This window comes from Corapipo altera, unplaced genomic scaffold (assembly GCF_003945725.1).
Source record: "Corapipo altera isolate COAL_440 unplaced genomic scaffold, ASM394572v1 44, whole genome shotgun sequence".
Lineage (NCBI taxonomy): Eukaryota > Metazoa > Chordata > Aves > Passeriformes > Pipridae > Corapipo > Corapipo altera.
Genome location: NW_020884880.1, coordinates 12,654,363 through 12,670,354, shown reverse-complemented (window position 1 = coordinate 12,670,354; position 15,992 = coordinate 12,654,363). Strand labels below are relative to the sequence as shown.

Here is a 15,992-nt window from a genome sequence, read left to right as displayed (position 1 = left end):
ATAGTGTGGTTGCCTAGTCTGGAGAGAGTGAGAAGCTGAGCTTGATTTATTGAATTGATGCATATCTAGTGAAAAAAGTGTGGCTCTGACCTAATAATGATAAAGGATACTGAATATCTAAATATTCAGAGTAGGAATTGTGGAACTTAGACATGTTTGTAACTTTTAGATAGAATATTAAATGTCTTTATATCATTCATTGTATGTGTCTGCTGCATCATTTAAATTGAGTTTTAGGGACTTTGGATAATTATTCAAAATATTGTTCTCTGAAGTAGATATAACTAGAAAGTCATATTACAACACCTCTATCAACTTTGAGCTTAAATCTTCAAAACAATGTGATGTTAATTCTATTAATAAACCACTTCGTCTGTCATGTTTTCATAAACCATGCAGTCTAAGTTTGCATTTTCTGAAGTAGTTAGAGTGACTGGTTTATTAATTTCAGTTTTTTAAATTACATTATTTATTTTATATTTGAAATTATAGAATTTTTCCAAAATTCAACATAAGTAACAAATAGAATGTGGTGAGGGGGAAAAAAACCATGACACTAAAAAGTCCTACAATAAACTCCCAGAAAAATGGGCAATATTGCTGTGTAATTTTTGTGTTTATATTCCACTTGCTTTTCTGCTTTACTCTAACATCATCTTTATTTACTCATCATCTTCATTTACTAATGAAGATGTCCATTTTCACTGGAAGCTATTTGGATTAGATTGCATAAATAATTTTTAAAAAAATTCCCATCCTTAGTTCTGCCCAATAAAATGCTTGTTTTGTTTAGTTTTTTCCATTACTTTCCTGATGCTTTATGAATGTTGCTAGTAACAATTAAAAGGTATGACAGACATTTTGGAAATGAATTTGCATTATCATTTGTATTTTCTTTTCTAGCATGTTAGTGCAACTGTTCAGGGGAAAAATCTCGAGTAGATTTTGCTATGCAGTTTTATGGATAATGTGCATATTGCAAAATACTTACTGACTTCCTGTGTCAAACCAACACACAGAGTACATGTAAGCTTCACAAATACGAAATAAAACATTAAGTGCTACCATCCACAGTTAGAAACTATTTGTCTTTTTCATTTTGCTGATCATCTCAGTGTCAGTAGCTTTGTTTTACTGAGTCCCGAGTTCCAGTGAAACAATTTTTCATACCAGCAAAATAAAGCTCAGAAATTATATATTGCTGATACCTGGTTTGTGTTTAGGTCAGTTGGAAGTTGCTGCCTGACACGCAGTTTGTGGTTCCTTCAGAAACTAGCTGCAAAGTCTCAGAGAAGGGCTTATGTGGTGGCACAAGACAGGACAAGATTGCTTAATATAGTTGGGATATAAGGGACCAGGAGAGCAGTAAGGGCTCTATGGCAATAACCTCACTGCAAAATCACTTTTGTACTTCCAACAGTAGAGAAAATTATCTCTCTGAGGAGGGACTGCAGTGGCACCCAGATTTGTGCCAAAAGCTGGAAATACAACTCCTTCCTACACAATTTTACTGTATGTGGATTTGTGCCCACTTGCTTTTTTAGATACATAAAGTGAAAAGATGATAAAAGAACTGCTTCTTCTCATGCTGAGTTTAAACATAGTCTCAGTCTCTAAGTCTGGTTTCTGTGAGCACCCCTGTGGATGCAAGAGAGGAGCAGAAATGAGAGTTGACACTGTAGAGAGGAGCATGTTCTACAGGCTGAGGAATGATTAGCCATGGACACACCTGCACTGCAAATTTTAGAAAGAGTACCTTGAAAAATAACTCCTCCAAGAAACTGTGGCTCTGCTATCTTTGGCATGGAGCTACAGCTAAGTCTTGTGAGGGTGTAGTAATGACACTGGAAAGCACTTACCTTGTTTAAAACGCCAGTGACCAAGTAATTTTTAACTGTGGCAGAAGGGTCCTACCTTTACATAATACTTATTGAAAGCACTCTGAGATGGGAAACTTTCAACAGTTTGACTACTTCAGTTGCTACACCTTAAAATGAGACCAGGATGTGTCTTTCTTGTGAGACACTATTTCAGGTTTTGTATCTGTTCCAGACTGAACTTTTGGAGGAGCATATTCAGTATCTGGTTTTGTCAAAGCTCAGCAAAACTTGAGTTTTGAGCAGTGGCCTTAGGGGATCCTATTTTAACTTTTTTTTTTTTTTTGTATTTGTGTCCATTGCTGAGTTTCTGCTGTTCACTTCATTAGGAGTGTTATTGAAGAAGCATTGATTTGAGGGAAGCAATTGTTTTTGCTTTATTATAAGTACAGTTAATACATGGGCTTCTTTTCTGCTTATAAGGGAGAAGAACATTTTGGTAATTGTAAATTCACACACACATGCACAAGCTCTTCTCATGTCCAATGGCAAGTTGTTATGGGGACTGGCAGACTGTCATCATTTTGATAGCTTGAGCAGTATATCTCTTGAACAGCAATGGAGCTCTTATGCAGAGAGTATCGTATGTTCCCAGCCAATTTACAGGGAAACAGCAATAACATTTTATCATGGTTGAGAGCCCAGTAGCTGCTTCCTATTAAACTTGCCCTTTCAGATACCTGTCTTGGATTAATTTGTTGATTTCAAATGGAAACTCAGTCTTCTCCACTGAAGCATGACTTTCTAGGATAGACTCTCGCTGAATGACAATTACTGTATATTCTGGCTGGTTTCAGACCATTACAGGCTTTGGGCACAGTGGAAGACAGAGGACTTCTTCAGTAACTGATTTTAATATATGTCTAATTTTAACTGTCAGTTATATATGCACCAGTGGATGAATCTTCAGAAAGATGAAATGCAAAGCACTTCTAACTTGCTCTTATTAATGGTACACTTGCTGAAAAGGAGAAAAAAAAATAGGTTCAGGTCTCCTGAAGAGAAGCTGCATGGTGTTTAAGAGCAATGAATTTTGAAGAAGCAGGGATACAAACCATCTTCCTTTTTCTTTTCAGAGAGCAAAAACATGCCAGATCTAGTCCAAGACAGTAGTTTACATATCTGTATAATACACACATGTTTTTTAAAGTATACTTTCACAGAGAGGTAGTTGGAACACTGTAAGAAGAGCATTCTTTGGGAGGGTTATATGTGTTTTGAAATAATAAGCTCTCTGTCTTGCAATATACTCACAGCTGTAATTAGGGGCCTCTGCTTGCAGCTAGATATGGCACAAATAGGCTCTATATTGTTAAAAATACTGATCTGGATATAACCATGATAAGGAAACAAACAAGCCAAGAGATTTGTTTTAGGAAAAAAAAAAGCAACCTCTGTATATTTGCAAGCTTAGGCTTTGAATGCTCCCACAATGCAGGGGGTTTTTTATTACAACAATTCAAGCTCTTATTCAGAGTGGCTTTTGATGAAGACTTCGATGCATTATGCAAGATAAAAGTACAATTTATTGTGAAAACATATTGGTACTGAAAAATACTTTTTTTTAATAAATGGCCACTGAAAGCATTCAGTTGAGTCAGAGGGTTGAAAAAACAGGGGAGGAGAATAAAGCTTGATCCCATTCAGGCCAGCAGGAGACTTTCTATTGAATTCCAAGGGTTGCTGCAGCAAATCATAAATAAGAGTGCACAGCAGTATGCTAAAAAGCTATCTGAGGTACAGAAAATGATCTTGCTTTGCATTAGGATGGCAGAATTGCAGGAGGCACATGCCATTATAGGAATAGGAGCCACCCTATGTCTGTCTTAAATGTAGTTTTTCAAATCCAAAATGCCTACTGAAATAAATAGACATGCATTTTAGCAACTGTTCCATTGGTAAGCTTTTTTCATCTATAAATTAAAACTCTGAGTGATACAGTGCCCGGAAGCAGTGTTAGGCTATGGAGATCTGCAGAAGTCTGTGGTGTAGGAGCTAATGTAAAGAGCATTGAATTCTATAATAAACCCTTTGTAGAAGGTTGTTATATATGCCTTTTAAAATGTCCTTTTCTCATCTTAGATTGTTACTGGACATAATGCCCTTTCTTTTTTGTCCTGAGCATAGCTGAACATTTGTACAGGGCCAGATGAACTGCTGCTGCTCGTCCTTGGTATAAATGGAATTGATGTAGAATTACACCTGCCATTTATTATCAGCATAAATGTGAATTCATAAGAGGATTAATTTCCTATAATACTGAAGAATTTTCAGGGTCTACACTGAGCAGCAGTTTATGCCATCATCTCTGTGGTAAAACAAATGACGTTTCTACTTGGACAAGCTTTGTTTTATCGGGATCAGTAACCTTATCAGCAGTTGACCCAGAACTATAATATATGTTTGCAAATAGATAACGTGTCACAGTGAGATGCAGACTTGCCTCATAAGCAAGAGTATATAATGAAGATTTAATAATAGCAAAGCCACAAATGTACAGATGTACGCATTAGTAATATTTTTTGCAAAGTGTAGCATTTTTATTCACGTTACTAGAGCAGAATCATTTGCGTTACCTTGTTTACTTCAGAAATGCACTAGCATTCACATATAAATGCATCACACAAGTACTTTCACGTTGCCACGCTTCCTTGTAAATTTTTTGCTTTGTTTAGAGAGTATAATTTTGATGTGAAGAACAAGTATATCACCAAGTAGGTAGCAGAATAGAGAATGCCTTTTAGTAATTGAAATACCAGGGAACTACTGTTCTCAGAGGACCTTTATTTTTCCTGCACTTTCAAAATTGCTGGGTGAAGAGGATTTGCTTAGTGCAAAAGGAAAACGGCTCTGAAAAGCTACTGCTTAAATGGTGGATTGATGCTCTTTAATTTAAGATACAACATCCCTGCCCCCAATATCAATACTCTGTCATTTTTCATGACTTATAATAAAGGGAGAGGAATGACGGTAGGGTTCTAAGATATAAAACAAGTCACCCATATCTTGTGCATTTTGACATTAACACTTCTCTTCCTTGACCTTTGACAGATTAGGCCTTGACCCAAAGCTGCTGGCCAAAATCCTAAATATGAGCTCAGGTCGCTGTTGGTCAAGCGATACGTACAACCCTGTTCCTGGAGTGATGGAAGGAGTACCGTCTGCTAATAATTACCAAGGTGGCTTTGGAACAACACTCATGGCTAAGGTACGTAACACTTGCATGTGAAGTATGTGCAGTTGCTTCTCTCTGGGCTTCTTACAAACATTCTTCTCAGTGAAAATTTTATGATTACAGGATAATATGTAGGGGAACCCAGCCTCTTCCTGTAGCTCTGAGTTAATGAGTTGTTTAGGGAGCTTTTCCTTAACCTCTAGCTTCTTTCTAGCGACTGTTACTGCTGAGCCACTCATTGGGATTATATATACTGTCTTTTTGAGTTTTGCCTTAAAAAAGGAATCCTAGTGGACTTATGTGTAAGGTGAGCGTTCAGCAAGCCATTTAGGTGCCTCTTGCATGACTGCTCTAGAATTTAGGAGCCTAAGTTCAAGAGAGAATTTGGGGAATCCAGGTGATTTAATTAGTTGCTAATAGTGGCATAAGCATCTCGGATTTTGGGCCCACTTTCTTCTAGATATCTAAACTGTGTTATTGGGCAAGCTCTCTAGCATCCCTGTCCTTGCTAAGCCAATTGCTTATGTGCTTGTCCTTCTGCCTAAGGCCATTTTGAATGCAGAAAGCAAACAGATTTCAACCCATATCCCTACAGGCTGATCTTCTGCAGATGTCTACATCGTGAGCCCTCCTGAATTGTCTTAGTGGCAGAAACCGTGCTTCTCAAGAATAATAACCTAGTAATCTAAATTACTAGAAGTAATTCTTCTCCATGAAGTGGGAGTTCTGGGAGTTAGGGTCTTCTCAGCATGAACAAGTTGAAAACCTGCTGTTACCCATCCCAGGAGAATCCACTTACTGCCATGCTCTTGACTGTTCCAGGAGAAGCACTGTCCTGAGTCACTTTGTGGTCAGGAAAGCAAAGCTCTTAGAGGCCAGAGGAAAGTAGGCAAGGAAGTCAGGGCTCTGCACCCCACTGATGAGGACGCACAGTTGGAGGAAGGAGCTGTAGAACTGACTCTTGAACTACTTCTGAACTGAGCACAATGATTGCCTGAGGTAAATTATAAAATCAGCCCTGGAAGAGATCTCTCATCTAAGAATTGTAAGTGCAGAAAATAATTTCACACTGAATATCAGTTTCATGGAGGCACTGTTCTGAGGGAGGCATTTTAGTTCATACAGGCTAGGTTTTAGGCATACCAGTTTATGAGTGCTCCCAGCTGGTTAGGTATCCTGTTCATTTTCAGCTCTTCCACAAAGACCGGAAATTTAGCACTTAAAACTAAAACAACATTCTGAAAGGTGGTGAACAAACTCAGATATTGACATGCAAATCTCTGAAATGCTGGAGCTCCTGTATATCATGCCTGCATACCGATACTGTTCCTGTCATCTTGCAGTTGATTTAGGACAATTGGTGCATTTGCACATTCAATGAAATTAGACAAATTCTGTCCAGAGTGGGTCCAGAGTGTTTTGCATGTGGTAGCGTCAAAAAGCTTTGCTAATGTTACATGGCTCAAAACCCTTCAATGGCTGACCCGCTACATTTTAAGTTTATGGACCAATGATCAGGTACTTTCATTTCTTTGAGGGATGTGTTAAAATATTGGCAAATAGGAGTTTTTACATCATGTTCATGCCATTGAACATAGGGGACAATAAAGTGGTGTTTAAATTACTGATTTATAGAAGTGTTAGGTTATTGTTTGGAGTTTGCCAGAGCTATTGATTAGAGATAAGCAACCTGATCTTGATCCTGCCTCAAAGCTTGTTTCCATCTTGTGTGCTGGTTCCAGAGTCTATTCTGTCTGTTATGCCTTGTTTCATACTACAATCTCTTGTCTCATAATTCATACCTCTTAATCTTGTCCAGAATAACCTCACAGTATAAATGTGCTAGGGGCACGTATTTCCTTTCCTCCCTTTTAAGTTTCTTTATAAAGGGTTTTTTTTTCCTTTGGTCTACTTCTAAGGGGGACCAGCATCTCTCCTGGAAGCTGCCCTGAAAGATATTACTTTCATTGGAGGAATAGCAGCCTGGCTTGTGCCTGTTTAAACTGCCAGCTTTTGGTTATAAAGTATCGGCGATAACCAAGAGGAGAGTTCCTCAGAGTCTGTAATTGCTGTTCACCTCTTCTGACTGCCTCTCTTGACAGTCCTGAAGAGTGAGTGCCTTCTTTAGGCTAGAATCCTCAGTAAGCAGGAAAGACATTAAATTCCTCTCATGCCTCTTGAACAATGCTATGTTATTCTATATAGATGGAATGAGTAAGTAGCCAAGACAGCTGATCACATTCAGGCTATTATTTGGTGCAGTGGTGACCTCTTTGAAGACACTGCTCCTTAGTTCATGGAAAGACTTTTGCTACTATCCATTTCATGTGATATATCATGTAGTTTGTGAATTGTTTGAGATGGGGATTTTTTTTATGGGAAATGCAGAGCATGATTTTGCCAATTAAGAATAGAAAAGTACATATTCAAAGGAGAAGGAGGTAGTGAAAACCCTGAAAATATCTAGGAGTGCCTCAGTAACAGTCACTAAACACAGTTAATAAACCTCAAGTTAGTGCTCACGTATCAGATATGGTAGAAGTCAAAGGCTTTCTTAAAATATTTTGTCAGCAATGGATCTCTCAAACAAAGCCAGAGGATCCTTATTTTAAGTATTTGGGTCAGAAAAGTTTTCCAGAGACCTTTGAAAAGCTGTTTGGTCTTAAAATTTGATATTGAAACATAGAATTTAGTCAACTTGGTATGAAACCTGCTCTAAAGATTTTGCATTGAAAGATCTAGTTTATTTCCCCACGCCACCTTTGTGTCCAAGGCATTGCAGGCCAGAAGTTCCATTTTTCATTGACAGCACAATTGCTAATTAAATGTCAACTTTGAAGAGCTGAATTTATATCATATTCTTCTTGGGTCATGTCAAGACAGCCTTTGAGCTTTATTCCAAATAAAATCTGCAAAATAAATGTAAGGAACCAGGTAATTCCAAAGTGAGCATTGGAAGCAGATTGCAAAAGAGAATCTGTTTCCCTATTCCAAGCTGAGAAAAAGTGGTTAGAATATTCAGTGCACTGAGACATCTGGAAGACGTCGTCAGTTCCAAAGAGTATGAGAGGAGCCATAAACTGTGCTCTTATTTTTACTTTTCCAGATAGGGAATGGAGTTTAAAAAGCAAAACAACTTTCCAGCACTTCAGAGTCAGGAGTCCTTGTCCATTTAACTGCTGAAATGTTGTTAAATCTTTCAGCCATTTTGGAACCAGAGTTTCAATATTAAAGTGAACAGACCTACTTTATTGGTTTATGAGTGGTATTCCTCAATTTAGTTCTCACTCTGAAAAGAAAACCCGCAAGCCACTACCCTTCTTCTCTGGTGAGAGACACAAAAGGCAGAGATCACAGGTTGAGATAAGAACAATTTACTGGAAACAGCAATGAGATAAGAAGCTAATAACAAATATGTACAAAGAGAGGGTGATTTACATGCAAAACACTCACCAAGTCTGGGACAGTGAAAAGCAATGGTGAACAGACCCTCCATCCACCAGCTTTTCCTTGTCCAGCTTTTCCTTGTCCGCCAGAAAGGAACATCCTTTCTTCCTGGAAGTAAGAGAGAGTGCCTTTCCCCTGCCCCTGACAATGATGTAAGATGGTATTGAATAACATTAGGGTCTTGACCACACCCAAAGGGCTCCAGGCTCTGCCCCCTCCCAGCTACTGTGAAATATTAACCCTGTCATTGACCAAAACCAAGACATTTATGAAACTCTGTTTATGCTAGAAGTCTATTCAGAATTATCAGGGATTATTCCTGTGAATGTCCTTTCCCTAGTTTGGAGTTAGATGATTTTGCCATTCTAATATTCCATTACGTGATTTAAACTTTCTTGAGTAAAAGGAATAATATGGGACAGGTTTCACAAAGAGCATTTATAAGACGCAAGGAATATGTCATGGAATATCTTATTTTAAGTGAGGTTAAAGTAACTGTTCCTAGATTTGTCATGTCATCAGTCTTTCAACAGAGTTGCTAGACAAGAAGAAATAATCTGCCCTGATGCAGATGAAAACTGTTTTGGATCTTGTGTCATCTAAAATATATGTTTTTCCATTTTCCTAGATCTTGAAGTCATTCAAGGGTAATAGGAAAAGTAACTATAATTCTGATTTGTATCAGAATGACCTTTATAGAGCCGATTTACAGATCAAAGTGACATTTAGAGAGTAGAGTAAGATCTTGAATTTCCTTGTGCTAATTCAAATCCAGACACACAGAAAGTAAAGACCTGTCTTGTAAGTCATTCCTGAGAAGTCAAAGGTGCTCTCAGCAGTATTACAGTCTCTCAGTTCCTCTGTATCAAAGATGGGGTCCATCTGTCAGAGAAGGAGAAGAGCATCTTCAGTTACAGGCTTGTGCAGCTGGTGAAGAGGGCTTTAAACTAAACTTGCTGGAGGAGGGGAACCTCCATCCATCCCACTCCTACCAATTTGATGCCAGTGACAGCAATAGCTACCCAGAGCCTGGAGATGGATTGCAGGTCAACAGGAGAGCACCTGAAGAGCAACACAAAGGAGTTGCAACCAGTAAATTGGCTTCATCAGGGCCCAACTCAAATGACTATGCACATGCTGTGTGCGTGCCTGCAGGGCTGTGATCTTGTTGGCATCATGGAGACATGGTGGGATGGCTTCTGTGACTGAAGTGCTGGAGTGGAAAGATATGGGATCTTTAGGAAGGGCAAACAGGTAGATGAGGAGGGGATGTTGCCCTCTCTGTCATTGATCAACTGGAGTACATGGATATCTTCCTGGAGATGGATGAGGAGCTGACTGAAAGCTTATGGGTCAAATTAAAGGGAAGGCAGGGACAGGTGACATTATAGTGGGGATCTGCCACAGGCCACCTCACCAGGAAGACTGAGCAGATGAGACCAATATAGACAGATCAGAGCAGCTTCATGTTCACAAGCCCTGTTCCTCATGAGAGACTTTAACTACAGTGATATCTGCTCAAGGGCCAACACAGAAGGGCACAAGCACTCCAGGAGGTTCCTGGTATGCGTTGTTGATAATTTTCTTCTCCAAATGATCAAGGAGCCAACAAGGAAAGGTGCTATGGTGGACCTTGTTCACACCAACAAGGAGGGACTAGTGGGGAATGGGAATCTCAAGCACAGCCTCGGCTGCAGTGACCGTGAAGCAGTGTAGTTCAGGATCCTTAGGGCAGCAAGGAGCAAGCTCACTACCCTGTCCTTCAGGAGAGTTAACTTTGGCCTCTTTAAAGATCTGCAAGATACAGTACCAGGATGAAGCCCTGGAGGGAAAAGGGGCACAGGAGAATAGGTTGATTGCTCCAAGCTCAGGAGCAATGCATCCCAACAAGGAGGAAGTCAGGCAAAACCATTAGGAGACTTGTGCATATGAACAAGGAGCTTCTGGATAAATTCAAGCACAAAAAGGAAACCTACAGAGGTTGGAAGCAAGGACAGGTAGGCTGGGAGGAATACAGACAAATTGTCCAAACAGCCAGGGATGAGGTTAGGAAAGCTAAAGCCCTGATAGAATTAAATTTGTCCAGATACTTCAAGGGCAACAAGAAAAGCTTCTGTAGGTACATCAGTGATAAGAAGAAGACCAGGGAAAATGGAGGTCCTCTCCAGAAGGAAACAGGAGACCTGGTTGTCTGGGATTTGGAGAAGGCTGAGGTACTCAAAGACTTTGACAAGTGTGAGAGGTGGGCCCATGCAAACCTCGTGAAGTTCATCAAGGCCAAGTCCAAGGTGCTACACTCGGGTCAGGGAAATCCCAAAGCACAAATACAGGCTGGGCAGAGAATGGTTTGAGAGCAGCCCTGGGGAGAAGGACTTGGATGTGTTGGTTGACAAGAAGCTCAGTGTGACCTGGGAATGTGCACTTGCAGCCCAGAAATTCATACGCATCCTGGGATGCATCAAAAGCAGCATGGCCAGCAGGGCGAGGAATGTGATTCTCCCCCTCTGTCTGTTCTTGTGATACCCCACTTGGAGTGCTGCATCCAGCCCTGGGGCCTCCAACATAAAAGGAAAAGGGACCTGCTGGAGTGAGTGCAGAGGAGGGCGATGAAGATCATCAGAGGGCTGGATCATCTCTCCTATGGAGACAAGCTGAGAAAGTTGGGGTTGTTCAGCCTAAAGAAGAGAAGGCTCCAGGGAGACCTTCCAGGACCTATAGGAGGCCTACAAGAGACGTGGAGAGAGACTTGACACGGGCGTGTAGTGACAGGACAAGGGGTAATGGCTTCAAACTGAAAGATTTAGGTTAGATATTAGGAAGACATTCTTTGCTATGAGGGTGGTGAGGCACTGGAACAAGCTGCCCATAGAAGTTGTGGATGCCCTATCCCTGGAAGTGTGTGTTCAAGACCAGGTTGGATGGGGCTTGGAGCAACCTGGTCTAGTGGAAGGTGTCCCTGCCCATAACTGGGGGGAACTAGATGATTTTTAAGGTCCCTTCTAACCCAAACCATTTAAAAACAAGGAAAAAAATCAGTCACACAACAGATTCTATAAACCACCATACTTCTGGATGGACAGGAAATCTAGGGATTTCCTAGTATCACTTGAGAGGTTCTTTTGCATCTTTCTTGGAATGTGGATGACAACTGATTTCATTAACAAGACCTTATAAAGGCAGCCTTGAGTGCAAGTGCAGGCATTACTTTCCTACTTAGACAAGAGATCTGTTTATATATACAGGCCCTTTTTAGTGGTTCCTGCTTTGGTTGGTTTCATGTCTTATTCAGGTTAGAGTTCAAGGCATCCTCCAGCCTAGCTTGTCATTTTGGATAGAAATGACTGTAGCTGACTATTTCTGGCTAACCATGGTTAGTCATAGTACCTGGTACTCTCCTTTGGCTTCTCTGCATTTATTTCAGATTATGACTGTAATTGACCAAGGACTCTTGGAGGATAGGTTTCAAATTCATTCTCTTTGAACCTTTCCTCCCTTTTTTGCCCCAAATTTAGTGTTTAAAAATGCAGTGGCATTATTCTCTGTATCCCTTTATTAAAGAAAGTCACTAAAGAAAACTTTGAATTGTAGCAGACCCAGGACAGTCCCCTGAGGAACTCTCTAATACACCCTTCCAGTTAAGGCTCTGAATCGTTTATATTCACAAAGGAGCCTATGCTTCTCATTTTGCTATTAACTGGTTACATTATGCTAAATGTATGTATGCTGAGCGGCTTCAGTTTTCTTGTTTTTTAAATTCCTTCTGCTTGATTCGTAACTAGTTTCTAGAAATAAAGTCCTCTTGCCCAAACAAGAAAATGATGCTATTAGAACCTATGTTCTGAAAGTTTCAGTGAATAACCAGGGAGATTTTCTTTTTGGAGATGACATAACACAGTGGGGAAGAGTCTGAGTCTTGCTACCAGGTTAGATAGTGATCTAGAATCTTAAAATTCCTCCTGTTTTTAAGGTGGTTGTCTGCCTGGCAAAGTTTGAGGTTTTTCTGTTGAATAACATTGAATTACTGTTTTCAAGAATAAAAACTAAACAAGACTCACTTTTTCCAGGATAGAAATTTTAAGGCCGGAGTATTGTATTTCTTGGCAGTAGAGTTCTTGTCACACTGGAAGCCAAATAACCTATAATATGTACATGTTTATTTGTTGTTACTCCTGTGACTTTTTCTCTTTTTCTTTCCTTCCATTTTTCCTCTCTCTTCTTCCTCCCCACAGGATCTTGGCTTGGCCCAGATTTCTGCCACTAACACAATGACACCAGTTCCTTTGGGATCCCAGGCACATCAGATCTACAGGATGATGTGTGCCAAAGGCTATGCCCTGAAAGACTTCTCAGCTGTGTTCCAGTTTTTACGTGAGGAGGAAACCTTGTGAGCTGTCCTTTGGAAATGGACACAATAACAAAACACATTCTTTTATCCTTATAGCTCGTTTGAGAAGTTTGTGGGTTTAATCAAGTACTGTGCATCCTGCTCCCATACAGACTAATCATCTTTGGTTGTCTAGATCACAACAAACTCCAGAGTTTCGTCATAATTCTTGAAAAAGCAAGCCACAGGAAGGAATTGTTTGGCAATAGCCAACAACAAGTCCTTTTTTTTTTTTTTTAAGAACCATCAATTTTTTTTTTTCACTAGATGCAGTAAATAAGAATTTTTTTTATTAAACACTTAACCGTTTGCTTTTAAAATAACTTACATTATGGCTACAAAGGTAGTTGAATCATGAATAATAAGAGAATGTTTTATTGTGATTTTATCATATATGGTGATCTATTAAAATTTTAAATTAATACTTTATGGAAAAAGGGAATATTTGTTCAATGAAGAAACACAGCTTGATATGGATATTTTTTTTTTCCTTGGACCTACTAGCCTTGGGTTGATCAGAAGTGAATTTGTCCTGGGATTCAGGTTGCAGATTAAGTTTATAGGCACTCGTTCTAAGTGGAAAGCTGTTACAGCATGTTTACCTGATAGACTTAGTTAAAATAACATAGAATGTGTGTCCCTCTTGTAAAGTTCCGTTATTGTATTTTGCTAACCCAATTTTATATTTTCTTGTATTCTGTCACACATTTTCAGAACCCAAGATGGGCACTTACCAGAAGTTCTAACAAAGTGTACATTTGTTTTAGTTAATTACTGAATTATTTTAAATCTAAACAAACCCCATTATTTTGAAAAGAAATAAAATCTATACTGGTAAATACTTGCTGTATGATTATTTGCATTTTGTTTTGATGCTTTCTTGTACACACAGTATTAACCAAAACTTGTACTAAGTGGTCTTATTTTTTAATTTGCTTGGTTTTCTACAGATTACCAGTTTATCTTGCAAAACCAAGCTTTTCAAAAGCTCTTGAAGAAATGCAGATGGTAATATATTTGTGTATTTATTACCTTAACCATTTACCGTCTCCTTGGTCTTGCAAGAGTACAGGTACACACTTGGCTTTATAAGTACTCATGTTGATTTTGCGAGAACTACACACATTTAGGCTCTAAGTGTAAAGATCAATTATGCATTTACAGTCCAGTTTTGATTGTACGATGGATCCTTTTATATGTGCACATTAGGTTATCAAAATTCTGGACATGAATTAGCTCAATTCTGTGAATGGTCAGAGAACTTGGATACTGTATTTTAACAACTTAGTAACATCATAACCGCTCTGATGCTGGAAAACACAGAAACACAGAACCATAGTTGCAGATGTGTGGTTTTACCTCTGGTAACAAGATCACATTACAACATTTTTTTTCCTATGGGACTCCTGCCTCACATAATACAAAGGATGGATCTAGTCTTGTAATGAATTTGGGGTCAACTAGTGAAGGATGTTTTTGCCAGTGGGATCCTTGTTCATTTAGAAGTTTTATAGTGGATGAGGTAAGGAATTGTAGGAGTGTCCTGGTTAAGTTTGTAGCCAAGGAATTGTAGGAGTGTCTGGTTAAGTTTGTAGCCTCTCTATATGACTTTGAGATCTGGCTGGCATCAGCCGAACTGCTGAGAGATGCTTCTTTCTACTGTCCGCCCCAGCCTGTAGCAGCATTTGCTGTGAAAGTGTTTACTGGTAACCCTGGGTTTACCTGTAACCCTGGGCTTAAAGGAAGCATAGCCATTTGTTTTCTGAAGACATTATATGCACGTACAATTGTTGGGAGTCATGACGGAAGAGAATATGCTCAGTGCGACCCAATCTTCGAAGCTCTTAGCCTCTGAAATCATAAAGTCTCTGTTAAGTATGTGGAAACCTCGTTGTTATTTTTATAGTTCTCTCAGAGGCTTGTAGCTTAGGCTTCCTGGGGTTCATTTCTCCTTCCTCAAAACCTCTCATCAAATTTTAAATTCTTACTCCAGAGCATAGGGTGCTCAAGTTGGAGGAGAGGCTGCCAGAACTGCCATTTTGGCAAACCAAGAAAGTGTTCTGTGGTCTCCTTCTTGGAGGAGAATTTTGGCAGAAATTAAACAAACAAACAAGCAAAAAACCAAGACCCCAGCTTCAGGGCAGACAGCCAGCACATAAAGTTTTAGAACAGGCAGTTAGTTTGGCAAAGTCAGAAACAACTTTTTAAATAAATCTTATTATAGAAAGTGCCTTGAAAACTTCAATGATATCCAATACCTGCAGCCAGTAATATGATTTATATTAGAATACATATTTTTTTTAAAAATTCTGCAGAGGAATATTGTGTGACTGTATACATATAGTGGTGATGGTATTCATGCTATCTATTGCTATTCTGCATGGGCATATGTTTATAATGTATCTTGTGCTTGGGGTATATTCCTGATCTATGGAAATTAAACAAATACTAAAACTTGTTGTCACTGCCAGAAACAGGTGTTGAAAACTGTAATTTGTTGAGTTGAACAGAAAGATGGTAAAATTGATTGAATTTCCACACTAATTACCTCTCAGTGCATACACACAAATTAGGTGCAACAAATTAACAACATATTTTGTAAATGTCCCAAAGGGAAACTTGAGGTGACTTCTTTTTAAATTAGTTTGAATGTTAAACCAGCCCTCCCATCATGCTTACTTTGGAAACTCACCTATATCAAATGCATTTATTGACTAACAGGAAAACATTGACAACCAATAAAAGTAGTGATGTGTTTTTAAAAAAATCCTCAGCAGCCTTCTGTCATTTATGATTCAGTATAACCAGTCTTAAGCAACTATTTTTGGTGGTCGTTTAACAGAGGAGGCCTTCTGTTAAAACCACTGAGTACTATTTTGCTTTAACTTTATTTATGGCCCTTACAAGCCTCAGGAGGAAGAGAAGGTATTCTGACCAAGTAAAAGTATTATACGTGGTAGTCTGGCTCTGCTTTAGTCAATGGGAGTTTGGCCATTCAGTACAATACTGCCAAGATTTCACAGTGTGTGTTGAATGCCCACGTGATTACAGTGCAGATGTGGCCAGGATGCAGCTGTGGAGAAGCTCAAGCACAATGTTCTGGCAGGGG

At 39.2% G+C, this 15,992-nt stretch overlaps 1 protein-coding gene across 2 annotated transcripts in view; it reads left to right on the top strand.

The window, feature by feature from the left end:
• HIBADH (3-hydroxyisobutyrate dehydrogenase) overlaps positions 1–13,724 on the top strand; it is a 90,901-nt gene extending 77,177 nt beyond the window's left edge. For both annotated transcript variants that reach the window (XM_027639293.1, XM_027639295.1), the window contains exons 7-8: positions 4,929–5,085; positions 12,729–13,724. In XM_027639293.1, the coding sequence (XP_027495094.1) occupies positions 4,929–5,085; positions 12,729–12,887 (316 nt within the window). In that variant the 3' untranslated portion in view covers positions 12,888–13,724. The remainder of the gene's footprint in view (positions 1–4,928; positions 5,086–12,728) is intronic.
• Positions 13,725–15,992: the final 2,268 nt, after the last annotated feature.